This window comes from Conger conger, chromosome 19 (assembly GCF_963514075.1).
Source record: "Conger conger chromosome 19, fConCon1.1, whole genome shotgun sequence".
Classification (NCBI taxonomy): Eukaryota; Metazoa; Chordata; class Actinopteri; order Anguilliformes; family Congridae; genus Conger; species Conger conger.
Genome location: NC_083778.1, coordinates 6,950,446 through 6,972,484, shown reverse-complemented (window position 1 = coordinate 6,972,484; position 22,039 = coordinate 6,950,446). Strand labels below are relative to the sequence as shown.

Below are 22,039 nucleotides of genomic sequence, written 5' to 3'. Positions count from 1 at the left end.
TGGCAGTAATTTTGATCTTATTTGGCAAAATATGATTTTAGTCTTATTTTTTTTCCAGTGAAAATAGCTGTGACCTGAAAAGCAACTTGTGGAATAAGATAATGTGTGAATGGGATGGGATGTGGAAATGCATACTGTAAATCACCTGCTGCAGGATAATAATAATAATAATAATAATAATAATAATAATAATAATAATCTCTGTGTAGCATTATTATGAATAAAAAATGAACCAGGGAGAAGTAGATGCAAAAATGAAACATTTTATAGCAAAACAAGATATATTAATAAAACAAAATTATAAGACAAAATAGAAACCAATGATTTTAAAAAAACTGTCCTAACTGTCCAAGGAGTCTTCAGCCTTCTCTTATAATTACCTGTTGCAGGTGACTCAAAGCAGAATGGCACAGTGGGAGAAATGGCACAGTAGTGTGTGATGGCCGACAGCTGGTACGAACACGAACGCATTGAGCAAACAGCGCAGAGAAAGGAGCCTTTTCTATTTTCAAAGATCAGGCAGTGACTTGAGCCCTGCATTAGAGCACTTCAGTTTTAAATCTGTACGTTGTAGCAGCTAATTACACTGCAAAAAAACAATAAATATATAAATACCAACCAAGTATTATATTTTGACTTCAATTATTCTCTTAATTTGTGAGCTAAATAAGATAAAAATGTGGTCAATGAAACAAACAAATGATTTGCCAATGGGGCAAGAAAATTCCACGGGGTCAAGCAAACAGTAACTTAAAACAAGGAAATATTTTCTACTTGACATAACTACATTTCTAAGCCTTGTTACAAGCCGAAAACATTTAATGCACTATTTTTGCAATGTAAAAATACTTCTAGAGTAGTTCTATTATTTCATCATTCTTTAGACTACAAAACACCATGTACTGAGAGTTTACTTCAATTTACTTTACTTTAATTACTTCACATTACAACACCTCAAAGATTATTTGAATTTTTTAGGAACAGAACACATACTGTACTCCAATCAAACACCATCAGCAAGTTGCAAATAATATTCATACCTACTTCCCAGACTTCAATCGCTGTAATTAATGAATCGTTATTGTACATCTTCTATTCATATTCATGAACAAATGGGACTTACCTCTGCAGTTTGTGCTGTGGGTTGGGTGATTGGCAATTAAATCCTGATTGACAGAGAAATATGTTACAGACTCTGACCTGAAGCACAATTATATTTTGTTTTAAATATATATATATATGTATTCTTAAAACAAACATGGCAAATATGAATGCAATTAACTCTCACTTATTAACTCAGAAGCGATACATTCAAACGTTCAAATGCCTCGATTGTCTTAAAAGTTGACTTTTAAATGTTAACTGAGCCAGTGGCATTTTTACTTTTTACATCATAACTGTACATTTTACGAGGTTTGGAATTTCGATTACACAAAACAATTCTCAGCGTTGTTGGATTCAGCGTCCAACTGGGCCCGCATGCTCCCCTACAAATAGATTTTACATTGAAAATGTTGCTGCTCCGTATTACAAGATTGGTAAGAAAAAACATTTTATGCCAGATAACTATACATCTTACACACTGGCAGTCGTATTACTTTGGTGTGACCGAAACCTAACCGCACAGATTTCTGTCATATTTTTTCAAGAACCTACCTTGAAAAATAATGAATTGGCAGAATAAAACCATCCAAGGAAGCAGTTCTTTCAATCTCCGTTTTATGTTCATTTCAGGGCTGCGTCCAAATGGAAACTACACATAAAAGTATGAAGGCATTTTACTGTATTCGCGCATTAGAATGTCAGAAATCCATTGTGGAGTTGCGCGACAGCTGAATTCCACGCGGAGCCTAACCAATCTTTCATTACCTGAGCGTGGCTCTACCTGTGTAAGTGGGTGGATAAGTTACGACTAACATCCCTGCAAGAGCGCGCCTGTCGGAATCGGAACTTCTGCCCTCTTCACACAGAAGGCTACCTGCTCTCTGTAGTTAACTGTACCATGTCACTACGATCGAGAGCGCATCTCACTCACACACGCTTCAAATGACAATTATGAATTATGACACAGTTTTCGCTTGACAAACGCCAACAGGTGCGGAGGTACTAAATAAATCAGACGGACGGGAAAATCGGAAATTAAAATTAATTTAGCAACTTCGTTAAAGCATCATAAGTCGATATCCCGCCAGTTTCGAAGCTTCACCTGACTTAATTCATCTGATTAGCGTCGGTATTGCCCCAGAACTAGTGCATAGTAAAGGACCATTTGCATTCATGTGCTTCTGAATAGCCTACACAAAACTAGTGCGTAGTCACAGGTGCGCATTTATAGCTTACAGAAGACTGCCCTCCAATGGAGAACTGTATTCTTCAAACTTTTTTAAATTACATTACATGGCATTTAGCAGACGCTACAACGCGACGTACAACGAAGTGCAGATCAAACACAAGTACAAGTGCGAAGAGGACCTGAGAGGACAGTACAGTTCTGAGTCCTAGTGTAACCATACAGATACAGTTGGAGCAACAATTAGTTGATCCCTTGCTGATTTTGTAGGTTTTCCCACTTACAAAGAATGGAACTGTGTAGAATTGTAATCGAAGGTACATTTTAACATTGAGAGACAGAATATCACAAAATAATCCACAATAACAACATCATATAAATTTTATAAATTTTATATTATATTTTCACATGAAATAAGTATTTGATCCATAGAACAATAGGACTTAATACTTGGTGGAGAAACCTTTGTTGGCAAGCACAAAGGTCAGATGTTTGTTGTAGTTTTTCACCAGGTTTGCACAGATCTTGGGAGGGATTTTGGTCACTCCTCTTTTCAGATCCTCTCCAAATCCTTAAGGTTCTGAGGCTGTCGCTTGGCAACTCGAAGCTTCAGCTCACTCCACAGATTTTCGATGGGATTTAGGTCTGGAGACTGGCTAGGCCACTCCAGGACCTTAATATGCTTCTTTTTGAGCCACTCCTTTGTTGCCTTGGCCGTATGTTTTGGGTCATTGTCATGTTGGAAGACCCATCCACAACCCATTTTCAGTGCTCTCACTGAGGGAAGGAGGTTGTCGCCCAAAGGTTCCTGGTACATGGCCCCATTCATCCTCCCCTCGATACGGTGAAGTCGTCCTGTCCCCTTAGCTGAGAAACACCCCCAAAGCATAAGGTTTCCACCTCCATGCTTCACAGTGGGGATGGTGTTCTTGGGGTTGTACTCAGCATTTCTCTTCCTCCTCTGGAGCATCCAGGTGTTCTTTGGCAAAATGTGCCTTGTTCAGCAGAGAAACCTTGCGCGCACAGCAGGATTTTAATCCTTCACGTGTGTTACTGATGGTTCTCTTCGTGACTGTGGTCCCAACTGCCTTCAGGTCATTAACAAGCTCCTCCTGTGTAGTACTGGGCTGATCCCTGACCTTTCTCATGATCATTGATATCCCACGAGGCGAGATCTTGCGTGGAGCCCCAGACCGAGGGAGATTGGCGGTGACTTATAATCGGAACCCTTGAAGAATACATCAACTTCCAAACTAGCATACCACAGTTGGCAGCTAGAATACCCCGAGTACAACAATACAATAACTAATACCAAAAACAACATCTATACAACTATATAAGTGCCATTACAGTTTATGGCATATAGTCAGGTCCATAAATATTGGGACATTGACACAATTCTCCTCTTTTTGGCTCTATACACCACCACAATGGATTTGAAATCAAACTAATAAGATATGCTTTAACTGCAGACTTTCAGCTTAATTTGAGGGTATTTACATCCAAATCAGGTGAACGGTGTAGGAATTACAACTGTTTCTATATGTGCCTCCCACCGTTCTGACATCCACAGGGATGTCAGACTTCAAACGTTTTTGTTCAACAGAATTTTAAGAAGCTGTTGCTTTTTTCTTCCAATTATGCATTTCGCAATATCAGGGATTATTTATCCTGTTTAGTGACATTTCGGAAATAGCAATGGATGCCGTGAAGCAAATGACACATTCACAGTGTGGGCGACATGGCTTAGGCAGTAAGAGCAGTCGTCTGGCAGTCGGAGGGTTGCCGGTTCAATCCCCCGCCCGGGCTGTGTCGAAGTGTCCCTGAGCAAGACACCTAACCCCCAAATGCTCCTGACGAGCTGGTCGGTGCCTTGCATGGCGTGTGAGTGAGTGTATGAATGGGTGAATGAGAAGCATCAATTGTACAGCGCTTTGGATAAAGGCGCTATATAAATGCCAACCATTTACCATTTGAAAAATAAACAGCTTGTTTAAATTCTAGTATAACAGTGGCATGACATTGCATGACAATCCAAACTCACTTGATTATCACTTCCTGTTTTCTGATGTTCTTCCACTCCCACATCAGATAAACACTTTTTCGGAGCTTAGAAACACAACCTCTTTGGCAGCAGGACGATGCAGGATTATATTTTGGTAGTGCACGCTCTGATCTGTCTAGTGCAATCACAGGGTAGACTGGCAATTTCCAACTGAGAAATAACACAAAAAAACTAATCAGGAATAATTTTTTAGCCTTTAAAAAAAAAAAAAAAAAAATTTTTTTTACATTAGCTCAGGATGTGAGTGGATGTCTGGCAGTTAAATCCCGACGCTGGTAGCGTCAAAGTGTCCCTGAGCAGGCTGGTGTCTTGCATGGTAGCCTGTTGCCATTAATGAGCATTAGTTGTAAAGTGCGTTGGATCAAAGCACAATATAAATTCAGTCCATTCAGAAATGTTTAGTCTACCTGAAGTAAAAATTTGACTGGCTCGTAGGAAAACATAAAACAAACGACAATAAAAGACCAGCACAAACAGTGAGACTGACAATGATTTGACTTTGACATTTATTTATTTTTTTACTATTGTCAAAAATGAACGGAGCGTTTTTAACGGTAAGACTTCTGGTAGCGGGCGCGGGGTCCGGGGCCCCCGAACTTCTTGGACTCGCAGCGGCGGGGGTCGGCCACCAGCAGGGTGCGGTCGTACTGGATCAGGAGGTCCTTGATCTCCTTCTTAGAGGCCTCGTCCACATCTGGAAACGGAGCGTAAGCGAGTGAGCACACCGTCTCCCGGCTGCACCATCGGTCACAAGCCCAGGCTGCCCGTCGCTGCTCCCAGCCCAGGAATGGTTAGGGTTAGGGCGGCCTGCAGCGCAGTGGTTAAGGTACGTGACTGGGAGCCGCAAGGTCGGTGGTTCGATCCCCCGGTGTAGCCGCAATAAGATCCGCACAGCCGTTGGGCCCTTGAGCAAGGCCCTTAACCCTGCGTTGCTCCAGGGAAGAATTGTCTCCTGCTTAATCTAATCAACCGTACGTCGCTCTGGATAAGAGTGTCTGCCAAATGCCATTAATGTAATGTAATGTAATGGTTAGGTCTGGGATGTTTTCCGTTTTTAACAATTTACAAGGACAGTGGGATAACAGACCAAATTCCGTACCTTGTGTAAACTGAGTAACACCAGGTTTCTCTTTAAAACGCACAGGCTCTTTATAACTGAACATCAGAGGCACAAACATTTACATTTTAGTAATTTGGCAGACGCTTTTAATCCAAAGCGACTTACAAGTGCATAGGTTTTAAACATACACTCATAAGTGCCTTTTTTTGGGGGGTTTTTTGGGGTTAGACAAGAGGGATAGGGATATCGGAAAGGGGGGGAATCAGGAGGTAGGACTAAGGTAGAGTTTGAAAAGGTGTGTTTTCAGTCTGCGTCAAAATAGGGGGAGGGATTCTGCTGCCCTGACAGTGATAGGCAAGTCATTCCACCACTGAGGAACCAGAACAGAAAACAGGCGTGAATGTGCAGCTCGACCGTCAGGTGCTCGTAGTGAGGGAACCATAAGGCGACCAGAGCTGGCAGATTGGAGTGGTCAGCATGCTAGAATGCGATTAGAATGAGTGTGGCTCACATTTCTGGTAGTACGCCACGAGAGCTTTGGAGATGGACTGGCGGATAGCTGCAGAGAGAGGGGAAACAAGACAGGTCAAAGGTCACATCTCCTTTGCAAAGTGTGTCCATAGTGTGCATCCCTTAATCTAAGAATACTCACAATCATTCTTTGAATTGTACTTATATGTGGCTAATCAAACAGGCCTATAGCAAGTACAGTTCACTGTGAACACTCCAATGATTAACACATTTTATGAAGCAATTATCCTAACAGATACCTAGAATACAACATAATAAAGCTATGATAGAGCAAGATTGAACAAGGTGTGGTAACATTGCTGTAAAAACCGTGATGATCCTTACCGTAGATTTGTGCCACGCGCCCCCCACCCTTCACCCGAACTCTGATGTCCACTCCCGCAAAACGCTCCTTTCCCAGCAGCAGAACAGGCTCCAGCAGCTGTGAGCAACACAGGGATAATCACACACCTTTCTGTACACTAAAACACCACACACACAGATAATCACACACCTCGCTGTACACTAAAACACCACACACACAGATAATCACACACCTTTCTGTACACTAAAACACCACACACACAGATAATCACACACCTCGCCGTACACTAAAACACCACACACACAGATAATCACACACCTTGCTGTACGCTAAAATACCACACACACAGATAATCACACACCTCGCTGTACACTAAAACACCACACACACAGATAATCACACACCTTTCTGTACACTAAAACACCACACACACAGATAATCACACACCTCGCCGTACACTAAAACACCACACACACAGATAATCACACACCTTGCTGTACGCTAAAATACCACACACACAGATAATCACACACCTCGCTGTACGCTAAAATACCACACACACAATCACACCTCCCTGTACACTAAAACACCACACACACAGATAATCACAAACCTCACTGTACACTAAAACACCATACACACAATCACACACCTCGCTGTACACTAAAACACCATACACACAATCACACACCTTGCTGTACGCTAAAACACCACACACACAGATAATCACAAACCTCACTGTACACTAAAACGCCACACACACAGATAATCACACCTCGCTGTACACTAAAACGCCACACACACAGATAATCACACACCTCGCTGTACACTAAAACACCACACACAGATAATCACACCTCGCTGTACACTAAAACACCATATACACTGATAATCACACACCTTGCTGTACACCAAAACACCACACACACACAGATAATCACACAGCACACTGTACCTAGCACCTCGGGGCAAAAGCGCAAAGGGCAACAAGACAAACATGCACAGTGTATGCTTAAACAAGTTAAAGAAAATAATTGTGGAACAATTTAAACATGCATTTTCAGTTACTGTACACAAAGATATTATCCCTGTGATGCATAAGTACTGGCAGTAAAAAAAAAAAAAAATAATAATAAAAAAATATATATATATATATATATATATATATTTTTTTTTTTTTTAAGTCAGGTTTGAGTTGAATACCTTGTACTGCAGGGTGCTTGGTTCAATCATCTCTAAAGGTCTGCCGTTTACCTTGATCAGACCATTGCCCCTCTTGCAATGAGCAACAGCGGTGGCTGTTTTCTGTAATTTAAACAATTAACATACGCTTCGGACATTTGTAAAATTAACAGTGGATACAAAACTAGAATAATTGAAAATAATTAGCAGTAATTTAGCACAGGGGTTTTCAAACACAATCCGGGTGACCCAGTGCGTTTCCTGCCTTTCGTTCCGACCGTAATTGCTACGATAAATAGTAAAGAACCGTTAGCTAACTGTTCTTAACTAGACAGCGTCTACTTCAGTATTTAACTTCTTATAGTCAGATTATATCAGAAATACATAAGGTAAAGCAAAAATGTTATTCTAAAACATTTCATCGGTTTCCATTCCGCCTAGATGAAATGGAAATATTTGCTAACTTAGGTAGCTACACGAGAAACCCTCAGAAGAGCCGACCATTCATACTCACTTTACGTCCAAAAACTTGGACAGACTGTAAGGGACCTTTAGTCGGCATATTTCTAAGAACAGACAGCAAACAAAATTGGTTATTTTTTTTATTTTCAACAAATGACTGTGCAAAATATACGGAGTACTCAGTCCAACGTACCAAATTCTACTATAGAAACACGGGAAGAGAAAGAATGGTTTCCGATTTTTTTATATACGAACATCCGGGGCTCTTCTTCTTTTGCTTTTTTGAGTTGTGGTTTTTAGTATTGGGAATAATTATGCCCCTTGTGGTTAGATCCAGTTTTGATTGTAGCACGATTACCCCTTCATTATTATTCAAAGTAAGGGCAAAAATACACACATCATTTACTCCACCTTCTTCAGCGATTATTATCTTTTTATATAGAATGGAGTCTTTATATAATTTCATATTTTTGATGTTTTGATGTTAAATTTGATGGCTTCGAACAAGATAACTATAAATATGCATTATTTGTGTATAATTATCCTTCATTCTGTGGCCAAGCATTGTATTTTGATAGAGGACATGTACTGTTATAACGGAAGGAGTGTGTTTAGATTTTTTGTTTCGCTTCTTAGCCCCATATCTACGTTCATTTAGACAACGGTTTTTCGCAAAAGAGGTTACTTTAGTAGATTATTTTCACCCTCGTTGTGTTTTTAGCATTTTAGAGAACACACAACGAGTATTAATGGGAATTGTAATAGCAAGTCTTATTACCCTTAGTATTTCATTGGCACTTTCCTGTTTGATTAGGCGATCATGTTCGCCTTACAGCTCGTTGTATGAACATTAATCGACTGGTTGTTTGTGTACATGGTGTTCTTACAATCTCCCACAGGAGGGCGCTAATCAACATACAGCAGAGATACTTTAATTATCTCTGCCTCCAGTCTCTCGTGCGTAATTATAATTTTAGTCCAATGTTTAGTTAGCAACCGAAGTGTTCTGCTTTTAATTCTAAATTACTCATCGCCACACGGTTGGCAGTGATGTTATTTTCTCCGGATAAATTGTCACCTGTAAAACTGTGAAGCTTTTAAAGCTAGCTGGCTAACTTGAAATATTCACAAACCACATGGATGTACTTGGCTGACAAGCGAGCTCGGGGGGAAATATGGAAGTGGATGTTCAAAAGAATATCGTGAGAGAAACGTTCTGAAAGCGCAATTGTATAATTATCGGCGCAGTGTTGCTAAACTATGAACTATGAACTGTTTTACTCTTCTTTTCTGTGATCTGTTCTGGTAGGAAATGCATAGACCGTAACGCCTTTTTGCTTTTCTGACTAACTCGTTAGCTTGGGGAGATTCTACCAGCAGGACGGTCGATGGTTGGAGACGGCTGCACCCACTGTAGGTGGGAACGACTGGGGGTGTTGAGCAGGAAAGGGGGGATGTTGCTTTTTCAAAGTAGTAAAATGTTACCGTCAGCAGTTATTGTCTGTAATTACATTAGTATGGATATTTATTTGTTTCTCTGGATATGACTCATATCCAGAGTTCCCTTGCTGATGGAGTCACAGACCCATGCAGAGAAGTGAAAAACATTCATAACAACAGTAATATATATTAAAAAAACTTGCTTAATATGTTTATTAAATTTAGGCACAAAGTGTGTAGTGGCCACACCAGGGGTATTGAGTGTGTCCCGAGATAACCATACCAGGAATTTCAAGTTGTGATTTTAATCAGCAGTTTAGTTTTTTTTCACGAATGATGCAACAAGGTGCAAACTATATCACTTTGAGTTTAGATCAGGTCCAAGTGGCACTTAATCCCCATCATCTCTGCCAATGAGCATAGCCACCGCAACATTAACAATCGTAGTCCTCCACTTGGTTCAGTCAGGGGTTTCCTGGGTTACTGTTGCCAGGGGTGCAGGGGCACCAGATCTCTTCGAGTGGTGTTCCCAGGTGTGCTCTAATCAGTGCCGCTTGTCCTGCAGGAACCTCCCACCACCCTTCCCCCACCAATACAAGCCCTTGCTGCTGAGAGTGGCGGGGAAAGCGGTGCTGCGATTGGCCCCGTGCCGGGGGTCGCGGGGGTCACCGCCTGGCTGTCTTCAGGCCCTGCTTCTCCATGATGTTGCGGAGCTTGCGCAGGTTGGCCTGGGTGACGGCGTCGTCGGGGCTGAGCTGCAGCGCCTGCAGGTAACTGGCCTCTGCCCGCTGCAGCTTCCCGTTCAGGTGCAGGATGGCCCCCAGGTTCATCAGCGCTGCGGGGTCCTGAAACACACACACACACCCCGTTATACACACACATACACACTCACACACATACACACACACACACATACACACACCCCGTTATACACACACATACACACTCACACACATACACACACACACACACTGTTATACACACCTATACACACACCCTGTTATTCACACACATACACACACACACACACACACACACCCCGTTATACACACTCATACACACTCACACACATACACACACACACACACTGTTATACACACACATACACACTCAAACACATACACACACACACACACACACTGTTATACACACACATACACACACCCTGTTATACATACACATACACACTCACACACATACACACACACACACACCCCGTTATACACACACATACACACTCACACACATACACACACACACACACACTGTTATACACACACATACACACTCACACACATACACACACACACATCCCATTATACACACACATACACACTCAAACACATACACACACACACACACTGTTATACACACCTATACACACACCCTGTTATACACACACACACACACACACTGTTATACACACCTATACACACACCCTGTTATACACACCTATACATACACACACACACACTGTTATACACACACATATACACACACACACATACACAGCGTTATACACACTCACACTGCTATACACACCTATACACACACGCACTGTTATATACATACATACACACACACAGTTATGCGCACTTTTACAACAGACACACGTACATACACACTTATACATACATACACACAGTGATACACACTTATACACACACAGTTACACACATAAATGCACATACACAGTTATACATGCAGTTCTAGACAGACACACTCATGCATACGCACATACGCAGTTACACATACAGTTACACACAAATGCACACACACCCACAGTGTACAGTTGTACACACACAAATGCACACACAGTGACGCATAGCTATAGAGATACACAGTTACACACACATACACACCACAAGCACTTAGGCACACATGCACATGAACACACACACACACGCACTGCTCGGGTGGCAGGTTCCCAACACTACCCCGCCCAGTCGCACTCTGCCTATTTACCTCAGACAGGTAGAGGCATGAACGCCACACCACCGTATCCTTAACTTTGAGGGCAAGGCCGAACGTGGAGTATTTTTATAAACCTGGAACATGTCTGGTTACTCTTGCTCATTTATCTTTTTGTGGCTAATTTGACCAGGATATTGTGTGAGGAATTTTAAAAAAAGTACCACTCCTCTCAATACGTTTTCTGGTCACAACATTACTCTGCAACTTTTCTATAAGAAGGCAATGCAGCGCTGATGTGCGGAACAGAAGTCACAGTAAGACTCTATTCTGTTGGACATTATACCTAAGAGTTGAGCTGCAGCCATAACTGCTTCAAAACTCTCTCTCTCAGAAACACTGGAGTTCTTGGAGGCCAAAGTAAACTGTGCTGCCAGGTAGCTTTGCACTGCTCATGTCAGAGCGACAGGCTGCATATCAGAGCCTGTGTAAAGCAGTGTTGTACAGGAATGAAGAAATCAGGGTCAACGTAATGGCGCCGGAATGCGCGTGCGTGTTGTGGATGCAACAGCGTCTGGAATATAAAGGGGTGCTTATGTAACGTCACAGTGATTGAAGGGAAACCGTTGACATGCTTGTTTGTGGTTTATATTTTTTTTATTTGGAGCTCGTTGGCTGGGACTCACTGTGGGTCTCCGGCTTGCCGCTATCCCGTAGTACTTCTCAGCGGCACTGTTGAAGCCAGCTGCCCTGGAGAGGAGGAACAGCAGGGTGTTACTGACCCCTGAACAAGCAAGCTGAAACACACCTGAGCAGTGTAGCGTTAAGGTAAATGACTGGAACCCGCGAGGTCGGTGGTTCCAATCCCGGTGTAGCCACAATAAGATCCACACAGCTGTTGGGCCCTTGAGCAAGGCCCTTAACCCTGCATTGCTCCAGGGGAGGATTGTCTCCTGCTTAGTCTTATCAACTGTACGTCACTCTGGATAAGAGCTTCTGCCAAATGCCATTACTTTAAGTAATTTAAAGTAATGGCAGCTGAAGACTGTTCTCGTGTCCCTGTATGAAACTTTTTAATGTGATCGAATCTTGAGAGTGAACCGGTTTTGGTGGACGTCCATGCGCACAGGCCCCCCAGGACCAGAATTGTGGGCGGGGTTAAACGTACCTGAGCGTTGGGGCAGGGTTAAACACACCTGAGCGTTGGGGCAGGGTTAAACACACCTGAGCGTTGGGGCAGGGTTAAACACACCTGAGCGTTGGGGCAGGGTTAAACACACCTGAGCGTTGGGGCAGGGTTAAACACACCTGAGCATGTGGGCGGAGTTGAACACCACATCAAACTGGCCGATCTCCAGCTCTGCCGCCATCTCTGACATCTCAGCTGCCTCTGCCAAACGGGACTCCTCCAGCAGGAACTGCCCTGAGAGAGAGAGAGAGAGAGAGAGGGGGAGAGAGTGAGAGGGAGAGAGAGTGAGAGAGAGAGAGAGGGAGAGAGGGGGGAGGGGGAGAGAGTGAGAGAGAGAGAGAGAGAGAGAGAGAGAGGGAGGGGGAGAGAGAGGGAGAGAGAGAGAGAGAGAGAGAGGGAGGGGGAGAGAGTGAGAGGGAGAGAGAGTGAGAGAGGGGGGAGGGGGAGAGAGGGAGGGGAGGGAGGGGGAGGGGGAGGGGGAGAGAGGGGGAGGGGGAGAGAGTGAGAGAGGGAGGGGAGAGAGGGGGGAGAGAGGGAGGGGAGGGGAGAGAGGGGGGAGAGAGGGAGGGGAGAGAGAGAGGGAGGGGAGAGAAGAGGGGGAGGGGGAGGGGGAGAGAGAGAGAGGGAAGGAAGGGAGGAGAGAGAAGGGGGATCGGGAGAGAGAGAGAGGGAGGGGAGAGAGGGGGAGAGAGGGAAGGAAGGGGGAGGAAGAGTGAGAGGGAGAGAGAGGGAAGGGAGGGAAAGAGAGGGAGGGGGGAGAGAGGGAAGGGAGGGGAGAGAGAGAGGGAAAGAGAGGGAGGGGGAGAAGGGGAAAGAGAGAGGGAGGGAAAGAGAAAGTGAGAGAAGGGGGGGGGTATGGGTTGGGTGTGGGCAACTCTGTCTCTTGTGTCACAGGGTCTGCAAGGTAGATGCAATTAATACAGGTCTCTACCTGTTTTGTTTTTTAAAATGCATGTAGCAAAGCGAGAGTTGGCTGGGGTAATATGTTCGAACGAGCATTTTCCATCCCAGGTGGCCCGAATACCTGCGTGGGAACCCGAGCAGAACTGAAGTAAAGTGCCGAATCGGAGCGAAGCTCGGGGCTCGAGCTGAGAGGCTGTAAGTTTAACCTCCTTCATCAGGCCCGGGGGTAACACTGATGCTACCCGGACGACAGCGGCAGACGCACTCACCGACTGCAGACGCACTCACCGTAATGCATGTACCCGCTTCCTTTCCTGGGATTGAGATCGATGGCCTTGAGAAAGTACTGCTCTGCTTCCTGCTTGCGTCCCTGGAGATGAACAGAGCTTTATTGGGGTGACATTAGCTCAGGACAGCGGCCGTCTGGCAGTCGGAGGGTTGCCGGTTCGATCCCGCCCTGGCTGTGTCGGCGTGTCCCTGAGCAAGACGCCTAACCCCCGAATGCTGCTGACGAGCTGGTCGGCGCCCTGCATGGCAGCTAATCGCCGTCGGCGTGTGAGTGTGTGCGTGAATGGTTGAATGAGAAGCATAAATTGTACAGCGCTTTGGATAAAGGCGCCACACATTTGCCATTTAATGAATACATAATAATTGTCAAGCTCTGACCAATACACCACAGTAGATTCCGAATTAATGTAAATGATTATGGCGAATAAAGTTGATTTGATTTGATATGAGGAGAGACATTATCTCGAGCCGTTCTGCCTCGCAGATGAGCTCCAGGGTTGGAGAAGAGGAGGACTAACCCTGATGGCCAGGAGCTTGGCGTAGGTCAGATGGGCGGGGATGTGGTCCGCCTTGGCTCTCAGCGACTCCCGGTACCAATGCTCCGCCTCCTGCAGCCTGTGCAGACTCATGTGGGCCTCTCCTGGCAAGGCCGAAGGTCAAAGGTCAGAGACCCCCTACATCTCACCTTCATCCTCTTACCAGAAGATTTATTTTGTTTTTCAATTATTTTTGTTGAAACAGGGTTTAGAGATTAAACCTGAATTAACCAAAACCCGAATTCACGTTTAAGACATGCTTAGCTGTAGGTTCAATTCATGTTGCATGGGTTCTGAGGTTTGAACCACCAACCTTCTGGGTCCTTGTCATGCATCTAAGGCACTAGGATATTGACTGGCCCCATTTATATACCAAGATCAAAGCAAAAAAGTGTCTAATTTAACTCACCCATCATGTTGTAGAGACTTTGCGGGGCAAACTGTCGGGGCATTTTTTGCACTGCCTGTTTAAAGACGACGATGGCCTCCTGTGAGCACAAAACAAGGACATGAGGAGGAGCTGTGAAGCACTCTGGGAAATGCCATATCAGCCAATCAGAACACAAGGTGCTTGTGCCAGCCCTTAGCGCCTGTAACTAAGATTAACTTTGACCAGCTCTGTGCGCTGTTTCTTGAACCAGCTCTGTGCCCTGTATCTTGAACCAAGGATATACACTGTATCTTAGACCAGCTCTGTGCCCTGTATCTTAAACCAGCTCTGTGCCCTGTATCTTGAACCAAGGCAATACACTGTATATTAGTCCAGCTCTGTGCCCTGTATCTTGAACCAAGGCAATACACTGTATCTTAGACCAGCTCTGTGCCCTGTTTCTTAAACCAGCTCTGTGCCCTGTATCTTAAACCAGCTCTGTGCCCTGTATCTTGAACCAAGGCAATACACTGTATCTTAGACCAGCTCTGTGCCCTGTATCTTAGACCTACACTGACTACACTATCTTAGCTCTTAGCTGTACCCACCTCCTGGTGACCCTGCTCATGCAGCAGTTTCCCCAGGTTGTAGAGGCAGCTGGTCACAGAGCTCCAGTGGGCGTGGGGGTCCTTCAGGTTTTCGTCTGGGATGTTGGCGCAGGTGAGGAAGGTCCGCTTGGCCTCATCCAGGTGACCCTGATTCATCAGGATGATCCCTGAGTTCAGGTACGCAGCTGCAGGGAGAGGAAAGGGATTCACTCAGCCGATCTCATACACTGCCTGAACGCACATACACTACCTAAACACATACACACACACACACACTGCCTGAACGCACATACACTACCTAAACACATAAACACACACACTGCCTTAACGCATATACACCACCTAAACACATACACACACACACACACACACACACACTACCTGAACATACACACACACACACAGCCTGAACATGCACGCACTACGTAACCACATACACACACACACACACACACTACCTGAACATACACACACACACACTGCCTGAACACACATACACTACGTAACCACATACACAAACACACACTAACACACTGACTGAAAATCCACATATCCACACATACACACACACACTCCCTGAACATGCATGTATTCAAACACATGCGCGCGTAAACACACACATACACACACACAAACACACTGACTGAACATCCACACATACACACACACACACACACACACACTCCCTGAACATGCATGTATTCAAACACCTGTGCGCGTAAACACACAGACACACACACACACAAACACACACAAACACACTGACTGAACATCCACACATACACACACACACACACACACACACACACACTCCCTGAACATGCATGTATTCAAACACATGTGCATGTAAACACACACACACACACACACACTCTGCTTTAAAACACACACCCTGCCCATCTGCATCAGACAGCCTTCTCTGTTGATGCTCATAGTCAACACTCACATTTCCGAAGCCCGGAGTTGTCCTTAAACTCATACTCTACTCTGGTGTTACGACACACTCAGCCCTGTCCTCAGACAGGACACAATGCAGGTGACATGGTACTTACAGGCCAGTGTGGGCCTACTGTTGATGGCCAGTGTGTAGTACTGCAAGGCCTCAGGTAGCTGCTTACTGTCGTGCAGCAGCAGGCCCCTAGGGGGGGCAGAAGATTCAGTCAGAGCCCTGGGGGTCCCCCCCCCTCCGTTGAGGGACATATAGGCAGAGACAGCAGGCTTAAGTAACCAGCACCTTGCACCGCGGGGCACAGCCCATACCCAGAGCTCGTTAGGGCTGAGCAGTGTGTTTCTCAGCAGCAGCAACAGGGAGCTCTAGTTTAGTTTCCTTCCCAAGGAAACTGTGATTAACTGGCAGGCTGTGCCAAGCACCATAAAAGCAGGGAGCAAATCAAACATGGCCAACTCTAAGGTTGAGCTGTCAGGGTTAGTGCCTCGGAAAGCATGATTGTGGAAAAGCGGAGGAACAAAAACAGGACCGTGGGGAACGCCACCGAGAGGGAGGCTGACCTGCAGGAGGTTGGGCAAATAAGGTTGGGCAAACCACACGTACTCACAGGTTGTACAGCATGTCGGCCATGTTGCTGCGGTAGTACAGCGCATTCCTGTAGGCCCTCTCTGCCTCCGTCATCTTGCCCTGGTTCCTCAGGACATTCCCCAGATTTCCCCATGCTGGCCCAGACAGAGTTAAATCAGCACGTTTCCCTAAACACTGGCCACTCAGTTTCTTATCCACACATAAATGCACTGTGACTTCTGAAGAAAATAAAAATAATGTAGAAAATGGCTGCCAATCAAATTCCAGGTGTAAGGTGACAGGTGAATGTTCACTCAACTGAGAGCTCTCCAAAATAATATGTTTGTGTTCCACTATCGGCTCAGCTGGTCTACTGTAAAACAATCTCACAAACTCCAACTATACTGAATAGATTGTCTTACGTCACAAGTGCCAGCAGTTCCAAATAATCATCACAGACAAACATTACTACAAAAGATATTAACACTAAAGATATATGTAGTGTTTATGAGAGAGTCATGGGGTTCTGAATGATTTACTGTGTTTGTGATGGAGTTATTCGGCTTTTGATGGCGGTCTGGGGGTTAAGGACCGTGAGACTGCGGGGGGATGGCGGTGGATAGATTTACCTTTGGGAGGGTTGACCGCGATGCCCGACCTGTAGAGCGTCTCCTCGCTGTGCCAGTCCCGGTTTCGGAGGACGGTCTTACCGCCGAACAGGAGGAGCAGGGCGGCGCAGCAGCCGAGCAGGGCGGGGCGGGAGGCCCTGGGCCCGAGCCGGGAGCTCAGGGAGCGAAGGCCCAGCGCCAGCAGCAGGCAGAAGCCCATGCTGGGGATGTAGAGGACGCGCTCCGCCATCACGAAGCCCACGTAGAAGAGCAGGTTGGAGGCGGGCAGGAAGGGCAGGACCAGCAGGGCCAGGGAGAACAGAACTGCCCCCTCCGGGCTGGGCCCGGGGGCCCCGTCCACTGCCCTGGCCACCGCCGGGGACGAGGGGGCCTGAGGGACGGCGTCTCCTGGCTCAGGGTGAGGTGCCTCCGGGTAGCGGCCGTTCCCCTCGGTGATGTGGACGTCGCCGTCGGCGACGCAGGTGTCGCCGTCGGCGATGTGGGTGTTGCCGTCCGTGACGTGGCGGTCGCCGTCGACGACGCGGGCGTCGCGGTCCCGAGCCGGGCTCCGCAGGCCGAAGTGAGCCAGGAGCAGCAGCCCGGCATAGAAGGCCACCGTGTGCAGGTTCCTCCAATCGGAGAGGCTCCTCAGCAGGGGCACAGCGTCCATGGACCAATCAAAGCTCAGGGTGCTGGGGCACAGGAGCAGCCAGAAGTTGGCCGCCGGCAGGTACAGGAAGGTGAGCGTCCTGGCGAGGCGGCTGGGCGAATTGGCCGCCGGGTTGTCGGAGCTGGAGAAATTGGGCGGCTTGTTGCCCATCCAGTACAGACGAGCCGCCAGGAGGACGGCCCCCCAAACCACCACAGCGCTCAAACTGAGCAAGAGGCTGGGGCTCTTCCTCTGCAGCAGAAGCCCACCCATCAGACACTGCCCACACACCACTGCCCACACATCACTGCCCACACACCACTGCTCACACACCACTGCACCACTGCCCACACACCACTGCTCACACACCACTGCACCACTGCCCACACACCACTGCTCACACACCACTGCCCACACACCACTGCTCACACACCACTGCCCACACATCACTGCCCACACACCACTGCTCACACACCACTGCACCACTGCCCACACACTACTGCTCACACACCACTGCCCACACACCACTGCTCACACACCACTGCCCACACATCACTGCCCACACACCACTGCTCACACACCACTGCCCACACATCACTGCCCACACACCACTGCTCACACACCACTGCACCACTGCCCACACACCACTGCTCACACATCACTGCTCACAAAGCCACTGCTCATAAAACCGCTGCATGCTGCATTTGTGTTATCTAGTGAACAGCTTTTTGAGATGACTGACTGGTCCCTCAGTAGTATGTGTGTGACTGGTCGCTGACTGGTCCTCAGTAGTATGTGTCTGACTGGTAGCTGACTGGTCCTCAGTAGTGTGTGTGTGACTGGTCGCTGACTGGTCCTCAGTAGTATGTGTGTGACTGGTCGCTGACTGGTCCTCAGTAGGGTGACTGGTAGGTGACTGGTCCTCAGTAGGGTGACTGGTAGCTGACTGGTCATCAGTAGGATGACTGGTCACTGACTGGTCCTCAGTAGTATGTGTGTGACTGGTAGCTGACTGGTCCTCAGTAGTATGTGTGACTGGTAGCTGACTGGTCCTCAGTAGTATGTGTGACTGGTAGCTGACTGGTCCTCAGTAGGGTGATTGTGTTACTGACCTTGCGCAGCAGGTGGAGGAGCGGCCGGAGGCGGAGCCTATGGAAGATGAAGAGGTCATAGGCGGCAGCCACGCCCAGCACGGTCACACCTTGTTCCTTCCACAGCATGCTACAGCCAGCCAATAACAGGCTGGCCAGGAGCCACACCCAGCAGTGAGGGGCAGGGCCAGTGGTTGAGGGGGTGGGGTTAGTGGCTGAAGGGGTGGGGTTTGTGGCTGAGGGGGTGGGGTTAGTGGCTGGGGGGGTGGGGTTAGTGGCTGGGGGGGTGGGGTTTGTGGCTGAGGGGGTGGGGTTAGTGGCTGAGGGGGTGGGGTTAGTGGCTGAGAGGGTGGGGTTAGTGGTTGAGAGGGTGGGGTTAGTGGCTGGGGGGGTGGGGTTTGTGGTTGAGTGGGCGGGGCCAGGCCTGAGTTCACAGTGCCGGGAGTAGCACAGCAGCGACAGCAGGAAGAAGAGCCCCGCCCCCAGGTCGGCCCGCCCCACCACGCCCGCCACCGCCTCGGTGTGCACGGGGTGCGCGGCGAAGAGGAGCCCGGCCGCCAGCGCCCAGCGCCCCCCCAGGAGGGAGCGGGCCAGGCGGGCGAACACCCCCGTCACGGCCGCGTGCAGCGTCACGTTCACCAGGTGGTAGCCCCAGGGCTCCAGCCCGCCCAGGGCGTGGTTGAGACGGAAGGAGAGCGTGCAGAGGGGCCGGTATGACTTGTGGCTGCCGCTGTGCGTCAGCAGGGTCCCCCAGAAGTCGTGGTAGAAGATGTTGAGCCAGGGCGTCTCGGGGAGCAGGTCCTGGTTGTATTTGATGGCACGGCTGCAGGAGAATGAGAGAGTGGGGAAGACGCACTGAACACAGCTGGAAGGTGGAATCACAGGCCGATTACAGTACGTTACAGTTATTTAGCCGACGTTTTCGCCCCAAATCGACTGACCATTGGTCAGACTAAGCAGGGGACGATCCCCCCCTGGAGTGGGGTTCCTGGAAGAATGACGGGATGGAAAGAGAGCAAGAGAGAGAAGGACAGTGTGTGGCCCAGTGTCACACCCCAGAGCAAATGCTACCCCACGCCCTGCCCCACCCCAAACAAGCACCTGTCCCATCCATTCATTGAGGGTGTTTGTTGCTGCAATTCCCCTCTCGACCTATTGTACCTTTCAGAACAGACCCGATGACTACGAAACTTCGACACAGAAGCATCCAGTGGAGCCACATTCCACACTGCAGAGAACTGCGTTTGTGGCCCGGCATTCCCTACCCATCTGTCACTGTGAAAGATACGATTTGCAATCAGAGAGAACAAAAAAAGTGAAACTGGGTGAACTTGAGTTCCAAACTTTACTTAATAATGTATTTCCTGTCAAATAAAAGTAGAGTAGCTTGTTTTACCAGTGAGGCGTTCCAGGTGGCAGAGAACCCTGTGCTTTTGCATAAACACACAGCAGACATCTCCGCCCCGCACCCCTTTGCAAATTAAAACAGAACGAAACTTGACAGCTTTTCTTGGCACGATAATGAACATCGAGATTTCATTGGCTGCCCTTGACAATGGATGAAACACGATTGGTCAGTGGGAGGTGATGAAAAAACAGTTTTACGAACACTTGGAGAGCTCCAGTCCATTGAGCGTCTCTGCTTATAGGCTACATGTGTGTGTGCGGGTGTGTATTAGATTATGTGTGTGTGTGTGTGTGTGTGTGTGTGTGTGTGTGTGAGAGAGAGAGAGAGAGAGAGAGAGAGAGAGAGAGAATCCTACTGTATCTTCACAATGGTAAGAACACAGTAACCGTAACAGTTTGCTGAGACGTATTATTGCTGCGTTGTTAAAGGAAACACGTATGTGTGCAAAACCACTTCAGTTGACGAACACAAGCCCTCACTGTGCTGTGCAAAATCGTTGGTCGCAAAGTTCAGCAGTGTTCGATAAAGCCAATGGCATACAATAAAACTCCAAAGCAGGACAAACAGCCTCCAGAACTGCCGGCTCCCCTGCTATATCTATTTTCAGCTGTGCAATTGGGAAACTGTCGTTTATGACATCTTAATGACAGTAGCTTCGACGTTTATCCACAGCTGACGGGCAAAGGTAACTTGAATGAGCAATACCGTATTGCACTGTAACCTGTGCAATGTCATCATGTGCTAAATGTATTGCACTTGGTGTTTCATTTGAACTAAACGAGGGGCTTAAATTCAAAGCGTTTTGGATGATGTGTCCTTGCTTTCTCTCTCGTTTAAAGTCAGTCTCACATTTGACATTTGAATTGAGGTACTCTCGTGGCCGAAAAAGTGCTTCTCCAATTCAGTGAAGCAGTTCGATTTAGGTACAAAATTACTGCCATCTTTTCTGTTTTTTATTTTTATGATACAACACGCTAGGCTCGACCCAGTATTCTTAAAAGGCATGTCGCCAAAATGAGAAAATGAGTTCGGTACCTGTCATCGTAGCAGAAATCGGCGCCCAGTGTGTTGAGATATAGGACCAGAGCCACGGCGCTGCAGACCAACTCTGGTATCATCTCTCAAAAACAAAACAAAAAGAAAACACAGGGATATCGAAATCTGGTCCAGTCTCTACCTGTTTCTTTTTTCTTTGCCAAGGCGCCTGCTGCGAGTATACAAATCCCAACGGCTCATCTTCCCAGTGGTAAAAAATAATCGCGATGTTGACGCCTCTCTCAGCTAACCCATTTTGAGGAATACGCTGACTTATCCGACACCAAATATGGCAAAATGTGTGGAAATCACAAATCATGCGACAGATCGCTTCCTAAACGGCGCAATAGTGCCGCATGTGGAACGGGACTCTGCGCACATGCGTACTGCTCCGTTGTGGGGTTTTTTTGCGCACGTTCGCAGCTTTAATCAAATCAAATGAATCAAAACAACACGTCAGACACATAGCTTTAGCCACTAGTTACTACGCTTTGAGAAATCCTATAACATCCGAAAACAACTATCAATTCTGATCAGGCGGTTGTGTGTAGATGGGTTTGTCCTGTGTTACATGTCTGTTATTATGTACTGTG

General features: G+C 47.0%; 2 protein-coding genes and 1 long non-coding RNA gene across 3 annotated transcripts; 1 reads left to right on the top strand and 2 right to left on the bottom strand.

The window, feature by feature from the left end:
- Positions 1-4,847: 4,847 nt before the first annotated feature.
- On the bottom strand, positions 4,848-8,108 carry LOC133119056 (small ribosomal subunit protein uS9-like). Its single transcript, XM_061229452.1, has 5 exons — positions 7,947-8,108; positions 7,454-7,555; positions 6,271-6,367; positions 5,927-5,974; positions 4,848-5,049 (listed from the first exon to the last, which is right to left on the bottom strand). The coding sequence occupies exons 1-5, from the start codon at positions 7,992-7,994 to the stop codon at positions 4,904-4,906; spliced, it is 441 nt and encodes a 146-aa protein (XP_061085436.1). The 5' UTR covers positions 7,995-8,108; the 3' UTR covers positions 4,848-4,903.
- A 1,411-nt stretch (positions 8,109-9,519) lies between these two features.
- tmtc2a (transmembrane O-mannosyltransferase targeting cadherins 2a) lies at positions 9,520-21,806 on the bottom strand. The gene is made up of 13 exons (XM_061229477.1): positions 21,447-21,806; positions 19,423-19,826; positions 19,025-19,218; positions 17,285-18,164; positions 16,696-16,810; positions 16,192-16,277; positions 15,140-15,324; positions 14,571-14,649; positions 14,144-14,265; positions 13,626-13,707; positions 12,554-12,668; positions 11,932-11,995; positions 9,520-10,179 (listed from the first exon to the last, which is right to left on the bottom strand). Exons 1-13 carry the CDS (start codon positions 21,527-21,529, stop codon positions 10,000-10,002), a joined length of 2,589 nt encoding a protein of 862 aa, XP_061085461.1. The 5' UTR covers positions 21,530-21,806; the 3' UTR covers positions 9,520-9,999.
- On the top strand, positions 9,912-13,761 carry LOC133119077 (uncharacterized). The gene is made up of 3 exons (XR_009706484.1): positions 9,912-10,104; positions 13,446-13,532; positions 13,663-13,761. It is a non-coding gene; the product is annotated as an uncharacterized LOC133119077 (long non-coding RNA).
- Positions 21,807-22,039: the final 233 nt, after the last annotated feature.

Bases quoted from the DNA above. Each gene is read 5' to 3' on its own strand.
- LOC133119056 (XM_061229452.1), bottom strand. From the start codon at position 7,994: ATGCCGACTAAAGGTCCCTTACAGTCTGTCCAAGTTTTTGGACGTAAA. The intron at 7,556-7,946 runs GTGAGTATGAAT...TTTAAATTACAG, and splicing joins TCCAAGTTTTTGGACGTAAA to AAAACAGCCACCGCTGTTGC. The intron at 5,050-5,926 runs GTGAGCCACACT...CTCCGTTTCCAG, and splicing joins CGTGGCGTACTACCAGAAAT to ATGTGGACGAGGCCTCTAAG.
- tmtc2a (XM_061229477.1), bottom strand. From the start codon at position 21,529: ATGATACCAGAGTTGGTCTGCAGCGCCGTGGCTCTGGTCCTATATCTC. The intron at 19,827-21,446 runs GTACCGAACTCA...ATTCTCCTGCAG, and splicing joins GATTTCTGCTACGATGACAG to CCGTGCCATCAAATACAACC. The intron at 13,708-14,143 runs GTTAGTCCTCCT...GTTCATCTCCAG, and splicing joins CCAAGCTCCTGGCCATCAGG to GGACGCAAGCAGGAAGCAGA.